Below are 12,710 nucleotides of genomic sequence, written 5' to 3'. Positions count from 1 at the left end.
CAGACTGATCCTGGCTCAGAGTTACGAGTCAGGAGGGGGAGTGTCGCTTGAACGTTTGCTTAACATGAGCGAACATGTCAAATTCGCTGCTCGTGTTGATTCACTCCACTATCGGATATAATACGGATATCCATCCACATTAGTGACAAAGATTTCCTGTTGTATGCCGTATGCTAATGCAACACGTATCTAAATTAAGAAGTGTCTATCAGATCATTTTTAAAAGCACATTTTATTTAATTTCACTGGATACATACTTTCTCTTCTTGAAATGTTTGACCACAGCGAACAGGCTCTTAAAAAATTCCACTTCATGCAATATATACTGTACATGTGAGCAACTGTCATTATACAGCTTATTGCATTTTGCAGTTCTCGGATCTTCTGTAAGCACCTTAGACAAACAATACAAGGTATTTACCAAATATATATATATTTTTTTTCACCCAGAAATGTGCAGATGAACCTAAAATAGTCTTCTCCAATCTCCACCCCTCTCCTGTTTGTTCTTCTTTCTCCACGTGGAAACCGGTTTATCTGGTTCCATATCAGATTTCACTGCTGTCATCTTCCACTTTCCTGCAACCGGAGGTCAAAAAGGAGGTTGAGCAGCAGTTAGCACGTTGGTTCAGGAAGAAAACAGACAAGTGGCTTGGGGGGTTGCACATTCCCCTAGCTAGTGGGGGGTAAAAATGAAAGAGGAGTCATCTTACTTGGAGCCCCTGGAGCACTTGTTATCTGTGAAGGAAAACCACAGATTATTGTGTGAATTCTGAAACACATCTGCAGAGTGAAACTTTCACCCAAATGCAATTGTCTTTATAAAAGCTCATAATTTTCAATAAAATAATACAATTAAAGGTGAGAGCATCACCAAAAGTTCCAAATGGATGCTTTTGAGATTTTGTCAACATGCCAGAATGAAATAGATTCAGGTGATTTTAAAATATAGACACGTGTCAAGAATGCAACTTTTGTTATCCGTTAGTAGTTTTGGTCATTCACTTTAAGAATGCTTCATCCTTTCAACATATTACGGTGGTCAAATGATAGTTTGACCGTGTGGCACTTACATAGCAAAACACCAATTCCTCCAAAGAATAAAAGGCCTGAACAGATCAGACCTGCGATTCGAAGCCTTTCATAGTCTGTCAAAAAAGAACAATTTTCCAAGTTTAAAGGATCCATATCAGTTCCATTTTTATGTACAGTATTTAAAAAAAAAAGCAAAAACATGTTTACTCAATGGGACTTCATCACATGTAGTTCAATAAGCATAGGTATATTATATTTGTTTTTACTGATGATATGTACAACACCATAGACATTTTTTTCCCAGAATAAACATAAACAATAGAAATAATACTTTATACACGTGAGGCCTTTTAATAGATGCAATTGAGGATGTATACTTACTATAAACAAATGCACCTAGAGAGCAAACAGAAGAACAGGAGAGAAAGAAAACAGTCACTTACAAAATGATACGGAATGAAACTTTTTTCCCCACAAAGGCTCGCTCTGTGAGAGTGTTAGCAAAAGAAAAGAATCAATCAAATAAATGAGTAATTCACTTTTCATCTCATTGTCATTGACCCACAAACACTTTTAACCTTCCTGTTATGTTTGTTTCTTTGGAACATGAAACAAGTTTCCAAAAAAAAACAAAAAACCTGAAGATTTAAAAACTTCAAAATGGGTCAACTTCAGCGCAATTCAGGTTTACAGCAGCGTTAAGTTTCTCCACAAACTAGTTTGTCCACAGAAACAGCCTGAGAAACGAACCGAGACAGACAGGGAGTTTTTGCCTTACTTGCTTCAGTTTCAGTGAAGAGAGTGAAGAGCACTAGAAGAGGAGAAAACAGAGGAAATGCTTATTGGGGAATGTCTTTGCTAGCCTACAGCTAACGAGCTCTGCAGCTTTCAGAATTATTATCAATATTAAAAAATATTTCTTGTAAGAGCTAGAAAGATACGCTTTAATAATCCCGTGAGAGAAAATTAAATGAGATGGTATAGATCATAGAGATGCTTTAAGATGTATTTTGCATTATACCTGCTATCACAGCCACGAGTGTGAGATGTCCCATTTTCAACACTGTTAAGACAGACATGAAAGAGGAGAAAGATAATATGACTGTGAAACTGAGAAGGACACACAATTTTGTTCTCACGACTTTGCCCCTGGTTTATACATGTGCATGCACGAACGCGGACACACACACACACACACACACACACACACACTCTTCTCCCTCTCCTCAGGAGGCATGTCCTTGCCGTGTGAGAGGTCAGAATCCCCTCAGCAGGGATGCATTTCATGTGTTTGGTGAACAAACAGCAAAGTTTCCAGTCAAATTTCATTCCACCTCTCAAATTAAAAAGAAACACAAAACACAGGGCCTAACCTCATCATGAGTCTTCCTTTTACACCCACCAAAAAAATAAATAAATAAATAATTCAGAGAAAAAAAGCCCAAATAGTTTTGGGCTGTTATTTCCCATTCCTATTATAGAGTAAGCATTTAGAACCTTTTTGAAGTGTGAGAGAAATGTTTTATTTTGAAGCTCACCTTCGATTGACCTTGTAAATTATGTATATGGTCCTTAAGTACATTCGTTCAAGAAGTAGAAGCAAGATAAACTTAAAAAAATAAAAAGCAAGGAGGATCGTAGAGTTAGCCAAAGCATTTTTTCTGTTCTGTTCTGCAACCTGCACTACTTGTTGATCTTCTCCAAGATTTCAAGGAATGGTCGTAGAATCAAAATACAGCACAAAGACCGCTTGTTTTGCATCTTTTCTTCGTCATCTTCCATCATGACCCCTGTCCAGAGGTCACCGTGACTATCAGCTAGCATGACATTGGCGAAGGCCACGCAGATATCCGACTTTCAAGTCTCATGAAAGTAATCAACACCGACTCCTATTCTTAATTAAAAAACATTTGTTTATGTTAACATTCATTTAAAGGTTCGTCATCATCTATTGATTTTTTTTTTTCAGTTCAAACATTGCGCTAACAATAAACCTTCAAACAAAATTGTAATCAGGATTTTTACCATATACTTGACCCAGACCCCCATCATACCTATCTCGTCCGTACCTTGGCTTACCTGAACAGATGAGGACCGAGACGCAAAAGAGTGTGTGAATGTTGCACACTGCAGCCTAGACAAAAGTCTCTATTTTCAGTTTCATCTGATTTGTTGCGCCGGCTCCTCCTCTATGTTTAGAGTATAAACTATTGTGTATGTGTGTGACTCGTTTGTACCTGAAGGCCATTGGTCGTGTTTTCCCATAAACATCAGCGCATCACATTGTGTAATAGCTGTTGAAGCACGTGATGTTAAACACTAATATTCAATACTCACAGCTGAACAGATCCCGCAAGTGGATGTAATACATTGGGGTGTTTGCAATTGGTTGATCTGCATATTACAATTGCCACAAAGGGGGAAAAAAAAACTGGTTTAACGTGAATAAGTGGGAGATGAGGTCAAAAAAAAAAGAAAAGTGAATAAACAGTGGGTTTCTGCGATTAGAAGGAGATGGGTTCCATAAAGAAATAAATTGGTGAAGCGGTAAATTTACGAATGACATATCATGAATATGTGGCTCCCATTGTAACAAAATAACATTTGTGTTGCTGGTTTTCGTTTTCCCGACATTTTCTTAACCCTAAAACTGCAAACTACAATTGCTGATATCAATTGAGAGAAGTTGAGAAAAATTTGCATAATTTCATATCACATTTTAGAAAGTGGAGTATGAACATCTACAGGAATGTCGTTGACTGCTGTTATCCCCAAATTGCCTGATTGTTCTGAGCAAGCGAGTCTGCCAGTGATAAAAAATTACAAAAACGAATACAATAAATAGTCCAGTTGTCTCAGATTTAAAAGATGCCTTCTCCAGACTGTATTTTTCAGATTCTTTCACAGATGTTCAGTAGGACTTAGATAAGGGCGCGCGAGAATATTAGTTCAGGGCATTCCAGAATACTCCATTATTGTTCGCTGTGTGTAATGGTTTCTTTAATTTGTTGGCGAACCCATGATCTGCGACTGCAACCAAGCTTTCTGATATTTTACTCCAGCACGTCTGCCTCACAGCGCAGAGGTGTAGGGTTCGGCTCCGGCCTTCCTGTGTGGAGTTTGCATGTTCTCCCTGTGCCTGCGTGGGTTTTCTCAGCTAGTCTAGGCTCCAGCACGCCCACGATCCTTGTGAGGATAAATTGATTAGGAAATAGATGGATGGATGGATTTTATTCCAGAGGGCGGCGCGGTGATCGAGCGGTGAGCACGTCAGCCTCCCAGTACAGAGGTGCAGAGTTTGATTCCAGCTCCTGATTTCCCGTGTGGATTTTGCATGTTCTCCCCGTGTCTGCGTGGGTTTTCTCCTAGTACTCCAGTGAAGCACTGAAGCTGCAAAACATAAAGTGGCTAGGGATTGCTGTATATTGTTTTGTCTCAATTTGTATATTCCCGGGTCTGCGGTTCAACTAAACACTAATAATGTGCAGTAAGCTAAGCTGTCTTGATGTTTGGTGGCTGGCTACTTTACTCATGCAGCAGGTACATATTGACAGTTTTTTCGCTATTTTTTTCTTTTCTTCATCCTCTTGTTTCTTTTGCATGCTCTGATTGGTAGTTTATTTGGTTGTACGTACTGTCAGTGTAATTCCGACGAGCTGGCTGGTTGTGGCCGTATTGGTGCGCTCTTGGAATTCCAACTTGTCATTGCAATATACTGTAATGTGACAGCTGTTTCATTGATACGGACCAATTTCTCCAGAGTCTCTTGGGGCACACCAGCCAGCAAGAGCTAGTACAGAGCCATATGTGAAGGTTCCTGACAGTGGCACTGACATCTCACTTTCCAGGGCGTTCTCATTGACATTGACTTGAGGCATTATGAGTGACTTATTATTCGTCTGGGCAGCACCGTGGTCGACTGGTTAGCACGTACGCCTCACAACAACGGCTTTCAATTACAACTACAACATTTAATAATAAAACCTCTGCGTCATTTTTGATAAACACTTCAGCCAACTAGATTATGGCATTTTAACGTTGGATTTTATGATGGTAAATGGAGAGGAAAGTATTTTTATTGATGTGGTACTCGATTGAAAAATTTTGAGAACCACTCCTGTATTAAAAATTCACTTACGTTATTATTAAATAATGTGTGTCAATCAAGATAATTGAGCATAACTACCTTTGTTCCTTAAAAACAATGGATTTCACAGGTGTAACTAATAAACTCCCTGGTGAGTTGTACTGCCATCTGGTTGGACCTGTCATGTTTCCTCTGTTTTTTAAGATAATGTCACCGGCTTGCACCCCCCCCCCCAACACACACACACTCACACACAGTCACAGAAGTTGCACTGTTAGTGGTGGTATTTCGTGTGTTTGTCTCGAAACAGTGGAACTAGAGGGCTTAGAACAAATTAACTAACGTTGTGCGAAACCCAGTCGATCAACGGTTGAAAATTCTTTGTAATATAGAGAAGATCATTTCTTATTCGTGTACTGTAGATACATGAAACAGAAAGACATTTTAAGGAAGCAGCTGAACCAACACATTGCTGCACGCTACCTCTGCTGTATAAACTAAAAGCTGAGAGAGAATTCTCTCCTGCTGATGTGCATTTGTATATCTGACACAGGTGTCACAACACAAATGATGGATTAAAAAAGTTTTAAAAATCTAATAAGAGTGACTGCATTTTTCTTCATTGCCCATTTCTTAGTGTAAGAGACTGGACTGTCTCAGAACTGTTTGTTATTTATTACTTTGTTGTGTGTTCATAACCACCCCCCTCCCCCATAGAATTTATTTAGTGATTTCCTCGCCCGATTTTCTGTTTTGGTGCATTATTTTTGCTTTTTCTTGTGTCATTGAAGTTATCGTTAATTCACGTTTTTCGGGGGCGGTCTTTGAACGCCTCTCGAGTCGAACAGCCGAAGAGCAGGCACGTAGTCGGGAGAGACGCGCCTGTATTTGTTGAGCCTGTTAAAAGCATTTATAAAGTCTACGTTTTAAAAAAACAACACTACAGCTCTTCTTTTTTCGGAGCTGCAACATTAGAACTGCTAATTTAAAATCAACCGGTGTGATTATATATTACCCTTAGAACAGTGGTCTTAACCTGGGTTCGATCGAATCCTAGCAGTTCGGTGAATCGGTCTCAGGGGTTCGACGGAGGCTCTGCCATGGCCATGACTGGCTGCATGTGATCACATTACATTGCTTGTCCAATCAGTGCTGTGGGAAATTTAGTTCGCTTAATAGTCACAGTGTGACTGTACGTTATACGATTAGAAAAACACTATACATATGCCATGAAATATTAATAAATGCGGGTTTTTTAAATATATATGTAAAAAATCTTATTTATTTATTTAGTTTTCACTAATAAAATGTTCGCTGAATGTGCATATTAACTGGTTGGGTTCTGTACCTCTAAGAAGCTTAAGAAACACTGCCTTAAAATAAATGAAGCAAGCACATCCATTATACATACAAAAGACGAAAAAACGAAGGTCGCCCGCACGGTGGCTGACTTGTTTGCAAGACCACATCACAGTTCAGAGGTCATGGGTTCACAAGAGGGCTTCCTGTGTGGAGTTTGCATGTTCTTCATGTGTTTACGTGGCTTTTTGTCTGGGTACGCCAACCTCCTCCCACATTCCAAAACATGCATGGTAGGTTAACTGAAGACTCTAAATTATCCTTTGGTGTGATGTGAGTGCAAAAATAATAGTTTGTCTTTGTCCGTGGCACGCCCTGTGATTGGCTGGCATGCAGTCCAGTGTGTCTTGGATGAAGCCTGCTGGGGTAGGCTCCAGCAGGCGGTCACACTGCATACTGTAAATTATTACCTTTTAGCCTGGCACCTTTTTCTTGATTATTGATTGCTTTCTGTTTTGGTTCCTTCTGGTCACGTTTTGCCAATTCACACACATTGTAAATTGAGCCACTGAAAGCTAGAGTGTGGTCATTTTGGTGTGAAGAGCGAAAATGCGTACAAAAAAGGCACACATTAAGTTCTTTTGATTTTGACATCCAGGGGGCAGTCCATTATTGCACTGAGCACTTTTTGTTGCTTTTCTCTCTCTCTCTCTCTCTCTCTCTCTCTCTCTCTCTCTCTCTCTCTCTCTCTCTCTCTCTCTATCTCTCTCTTTTTAATATAAGTGAATTTTATTTCATTCAACTTTTAATGGCTTAACAAAAAGTGTGTTGAAAGATGCCTCCAATCTGTGTTTAGATTTTTATTGATTGAATCGGACACCCCCCAAAGAAAACAACAACTAAAAAAAAAGCAACAAAGCATGAAGGTTGATCACCACTAGGGGAAACACTAATCCAACACATTACTCAGCTATCACATTTTCATTGAGCTCCTCACGTCTGAGCTGTACAAACAACTTTCAGTCTGTTAATTACAGTCATTACCACACACACAGTATGCACTTACCAGTTATCTCAATCTGTTTTTAGTGGCCTAAATTTGACAAGCCCATAAAATAATGCTTTTCGAAAACAATTCATTAACAAAAGAAACCCCCCCACAAATTAACTTCATCGCACTGGGAACCGCTGAGATTGACTAAAACAATGTAAATAAAATTGTGCCCTACATGGATGAAACTTAGGTTTTAAATATATATTTTGGATTTCATTACAAAATGAAAAGACTTCACGTTGCAATTCAAGGTTTAAATAAACACTCAAAACGTGATATTTTAGTTCATTGTTTATTTTAAACAGAACATTTTTCTATGAGGGATCGGGAAACACTGCAAATTTTCACCTTCAAGGAATGCCTCACATGTAAACCCAACCCTTCAGTGCTTCATGTTCAAAACATCAATGTTCCATGAATTTGAACTGATGATGACACTAGTATGTGGCTTAAATCACTATGTCAATGAAGCTCCTCAAAAAAAAGTTCACCATGTTTATTATTATTATTTTTTTTGCTATCATAGATATTTTGTGTAAGCCTTTTTTTATTTGTAGGTCACATTGGCACCTGAGCAGATTCTTGGTTTTAATTGTGATTTGATTCATCGGTAGTTGTTTTGCAGGTTATTAGGGAAAAACATGATATCATTAATTCTTCTGCTTTGCAAAATCCTTGGATATAATTGCGAATGTATCATCTTCATCTTCCTTGGCCCCTGCAAGGATAAAAAAAAACAAAAACATCCCAACTTCAATAACTTCTAATAGTCAAGGAGTCTAAGCTACTTGTTCAGCATAGTTCCTGATAAAGTGAACATGTCGGAGCATATTTGGATTTGAGCCTCTACTTACGGAAACATTTCTGGCAGGCCTCAGATCTCTTCAGTAATGTGTAAGACAAAGCAAACACGAGGATGATGCCAAAGAAGCCCCCAATAGCACAGCCAATGAGGATGGCCATGTAACTGCCATTATCTAAGAGTGAAGACATCAGACATTAGTGGGGAACAGTTGAAGGAATAAAATGGAAGATTTCTTGTAAAGTATGACCTACTTCATCTATCATCGAAATGCCCTTCTTTTCCAACAATTGCATAATTTAGTCCTCAAGATTTGGCTTTTGTGAATGTTTAAAATGTGATATGATAGATTTTTGTCGTGTGGCATGATATGGTTAGCTGCCTAATATTTCTGAGGTTGGGTGATTGAATTCAGGCCTTCCATGTAGGTGTTTGCAGGCGCTCCCTGTGCTTGCGTGAGTTTGTTTTCTGGGACCCACTTTGGCTTCTTTTCTTGGATAAATGGAACACTCTAAATTGCCAGTAGGGGTGAATGTGAGTGTGAATGGTTGTTTTTCTATATCTGCTCTGTGAGTGGCTGGCAACCAGTCGAAGGTCTACTTCGCCTGGTGCCCAAAGCCAACTGGGACAGCCGAAAGTTCACCCATGACTCAAACAGTACAAAATGAATGGATGGATGGATGGATGGCATGGTTGTCCTCACCATAGATACGTAGAGTGGCAGTGGAAGAGTCAAAACCATTTGGTAACTGACAAACAACTCTTGTGTTATTGTCTGATTTCGAAGTTCCTTTGAAGGTCCACACAGCCACTGACTGTCCTTTTTTTATATGACAACTTCCATAAAGAGCCTAAGGACACAGATGAGGGCATAACTTACTGAACATCACATTATTGAAATTCTTAATTTTGAAGTTGATTCATGACAGCCGTATATAAAATTAGATCCGTTGCTTTTGTTGCCAAGATGAACCTTGATTGTCCTTTAATGAAGATCCCATTAGCTGCAATAGGATCTTCATTGGATTAATGTTTTGCCTTTGATTGGCACCTTAAATGATGGAGAAGGCCACAATTTTTTAGCAGTGTTGCTGGAGGGTCCGCACACTTCCTAACCAGCAAAAACAATTTAAAAAATAATGTGGCTAAAAACGTTGTGTTTGGATGTATACCATCGCATGCTATGGGTGTCACTGGCGGTAGCATGCAAAGGGTGTTGCTGACAAGGTGGGGATCTCGAGCATCCACCTGAGAGGGGGCATCACCCCTCTGACAATCGTCACTGATGGGGCATCAAACAATATGAAAATCTGTGAAGAAGCAACATCCTTCTGTGATTGATGTGTGATTACGTTTTTAAAACCACCCCTGCCTTCAACTGAAAATATTTAGAAGCATCAAAATCGGCACAACCACTGATCATTGGCCATGTGAGACACTTAACATTTTTATTTTTTTTTTTTTGCATTTTAGGCTACATGAAACGAAATGTGAAAACACAAAAGATTATTAGTGCTTCTTAACAGCGAAACAAGGTTTCTAGTTGCTATCTGACCTGGGGGATATCTTCCACATGTCCACCAGGGCAGGTGAGGCTGTAACTGCCATGACCACCGAACAAGGTGAAGGTGACAACAGGAGATGTTTCAGGCACAGCACAGGTAAACACGGCGGGGTCCCCCACAAACACCGAGACATCCACTGGCCGTGTCAAGATCTCTGTTGTTGTATTTGTGGATACCGCGGTTGTGTTTTGTGCTGCAAGATGTGGAAGAAATACATATGCCGAATCTCAGCTGCTGCACATTGTAGGTAAAAATTTAAAGGGATGCTTTGTCATGAAATGACATGGTATATTGATAAAGAAATGTAATTAAATATGTACAGTCATGAAAAAGTATGCGATCCCTTTGACAAACCCAACTCCAATGTAGTTGGGACGTTGTTTTAAACCGAAACCAAAACAGAATACAGTGATTTGCCAATCATGTTCAACCTATGTTTAATTTAATACACTAGAAAGACAATATATACAATTTTTAAAATTTGTTTTTAGCAAATAATCATGAACTTTTTATGGCTGCAATATGTTCCAAAAAAGCTGGGACAGGTGGCAAAAAAGACTGAGGTTGAGGAGTGCTCATCAAACAACTGTTTGGAACATCCCACACGTGAACAGGCTAACTCAGAACCCTTGACTGCCATTATTGGCGATATATGGAGCTCTCCTGAACTTTTCAGTCATTTACCAGGAAGATGTGTTCACCTCTTTATGGGCAACTGCATGAGGACATAGTCGAGCAGTTTAAGGGCAATTTTCACCAAGAGAATCTGGAGAAAATACTGCAGGTGAGCAGAAAGGCAACAAAATGCCCTGATCCAAAGAAATTCAGGAACAGAAGAGAAATAAAGTAACCAATATCATCTCGTCTTGAAAATGTTACAAAGGAATCACTAAAGCTTTAGGACTGCGGTGAATCACAGTGAGAGCCATAGTCCCCGAGAAAGCTTGAAACAGTCGTGAACCTTTCCAGGAGTGGCCAGCCAACAGAAATTAGCCTGAAAGGACACAGCTAACGACTCAGCCAAGTCATAAAAGAATCCATGACAACTAAAGAACTGTAGGCCTCCCTCGCCTCAGGTGAGTGTTCATGACTCAACAATGAGGAGGAGACTGAGCAAAAATGTCATCCAAGGCTTAGTTCCAAGGCGAAAACCAGGGCTGATCAATTGAACATTAATGGCAGCCTTAGTTTTGCAAAACAAGTATGAATTCTAAGACGTTGAAGAGAATATTCTTTGGATGACAAAATGAAAGTTGAGCTTTTTGGAAGGTCTGCAAGTCTGGTGTAAATGTAACACAGCATTTGAGAAAAAGAAAATCAGACCAACAGTCAAACATGGTGGTGGTAGTGTGGTGGTCTGGGGCTGCTTGCCAATTCAGGACCTGGACGACTTGCTGTGATTGATGGAATTAAAGCAATTCCGGAATGAAGAGTGTCCCAAATTATCTCCACACAGATGGGAAAGATTCAATGGCAGTGATAAAAAAACAAAACAAAAAAAAACGCTTGATTTCAGTTGCTGCTGCTGAGGGTGGCCCAACCACTTTTTAAGTTTAGGTGGCAATCATTTTTTTCACACAGGGCTATGTGGCTTGAGGTTTTTTTTTTCAACCTTGAAAATAATATATATATATTCAAATATATATTTAAAATTTAAAAATACTTATAATTTAAAACATTTGTGTTCGATTTTTTTTGTCTTTGACAAATACTTAAATTTGTTTGAGGATGGGAAATATTTAAGTGTGACAAACATGCAAAGTCATAAGAAATCAGAAAAGAGGCAAATGCTTTTTCATACCACTGTAAAAACTGGAGCGTTAGGTTTAAAAAAACAAGTAAAAATAAACACATACCCGATGAGGGTGTGAAGATGTGGATCAAGATCAGTAGCAACACGTTAATGTTCTTCCTCATCCTTTGTGTATTTTTCTTTTAATCTGTTCAAACATAGACATGGTAACTTCAGGTTATAATGTCAACAACAGACAGTATTATTTTGTCATGTCATGCAATAATTAAGAAACATCATCTTCAACACCGTAATTATGAAACAATGCAAAAGTGAAACTAAAGGTGTTACCACAATGGTCTATTAGACTGTATTGTTCACCCACGCAGCCATCCATTTTCAATATTACCTGTACTTATTCTGTTTAGGGTCGCGGGGTGCTGGAGCCTATCCAAGCGGACTTCGGGCGAAAGGCAGACTACACTCTGGACTACCCTTTACTGTATTTCATCTATTTTGCTAACTTTTACTTAAGGCAGCCAAGAACAGATTTTCATTTGCAATATCGACTTGGTAGCAGACAGCAGAGTAAAACAAAGCCTCCTGATATATGATTTTTTATTTATTTTTTGCTTTATGGACTCACTCTTGGGTGTTTCGACAATAGTGTGTTATGGCTGGTAGAACCCTGAAAACTCATTGTTGACCACTTCTTTCCCCGCTGCTTATAGAACTGGCCTCATTGATGCACTTCCCCTTTTATTAAAATTGCTTTCTGGTCTTCAAGAGGAACTATACACATAAACAAAAATGTTTATTTCTAACTGAAGTGAATTCCATTGATATTTTCAAATACAAACTTTCCACCATAATTTCATGCAAACCTGTTCAAGATTAAGAAGAAAAGGTAGAAAAAACCCCAACTAACCTTCAATTAAAGCTTTCCAGTAGAACACCTCTTAACTGATGATAACTACACTGCTTCAGAAATGAATCCAAAATTCTTTCTAAAGCTGGAACTATAATGAATAGCTTGAAATAATAAATTGCTGTATGTCAAACAAATTCATCATCTTCCAACTTCTCTCAGGTGAAGCTCAGAGGATGACTGTGAGAAAGTCAAGTCTCTGATTTAA

At 38.9% G+C, this 12,710-nt stretch overlaps 2 protein-coding genes across 3 annotated transcripts; both read right to left on the bottom strand.

The window, feature by feature from the left end:
* Positions 1-213: 213 nt before the first annotated feature.
* On the bottom strand, positions 214-3,227 carry fxyd11 (FXYD domain containing ion transport regulator 11). 2 transcript variants are annotated; one of them, XM_086113128.1, is made up of 7 exons: positions 3,105-3,227; positions 2,057-2,098; positions 1,814-1,846; positions 1,417-1,431; positions 1,074-1,148; positions 714-738; positions 214-579 (listed from the first exon to the last, which is right to left on the bottom strand). In XM_086113128.1, the coding sequence occupies exons 2-7, from the start codon at positions 2,088-2,090 to the stop codon at positions 549-551; spliced, it is 213 nt and encodes a 70-aa protein (XP_085969254.1). In that variant the 5' UTR covers positions 2,091-2,098; positions 3,105-3,227; the 3' UTR covers positions 214-548. The 2 variants fall into 2 exon arrangements, with proteins under 2 accessions (XP_085969254.1, XP_085969253.1); XM_086113127.1 differs by having other exon boundaries at positions 3,115-3,217.
* Positions 3,228-7,748: 4,521 nt separating this feature from the next.
* LOC147203342 (uncharacterized) lies at positions 7,749-12,710 on the bottom strand. The gene is made up of 6 exons (XM_086114375.1): positions 12,503-12,710; positions 11,699-11,782; positions 9,833-10,035; positions 8,981-9,128; positions 8,330-8,452; positions 7,749-8,193 (listed from the first exon to the last, which is right to left on the bottom strand). Exons 2-6 carry the CDS (start codon positions 11,757-11,759, stop codon positions 8,126-8,128), a joined length of 603 nt encoding a protein of 200 aa, XP_085970501.1. The 5' UTR covers positions 11,760-11,782; positions 12,503-12,710; the 3' UTR covers positions 7,749-8,125.

Source organism: Hippocampus guttulatus, chromosome 6 (genome assembly GCF_054856545.1).
Source record: "Hippocampus guttulatus isolate MCC_2025c chromosome 6, RoL_Hgut_1.0, whole genome shotgun sequence".
Classification (NCBI taxonomy): Eukaryota; Metazoa; Chordata; class Actinopteri; order Syngnathiformes; family Syngnathidae; genus Hippocampus; species Hippocampus guttulatus.
This window is presented reverse-complemented; position numbering and strand designations above follow the sequence as displayed.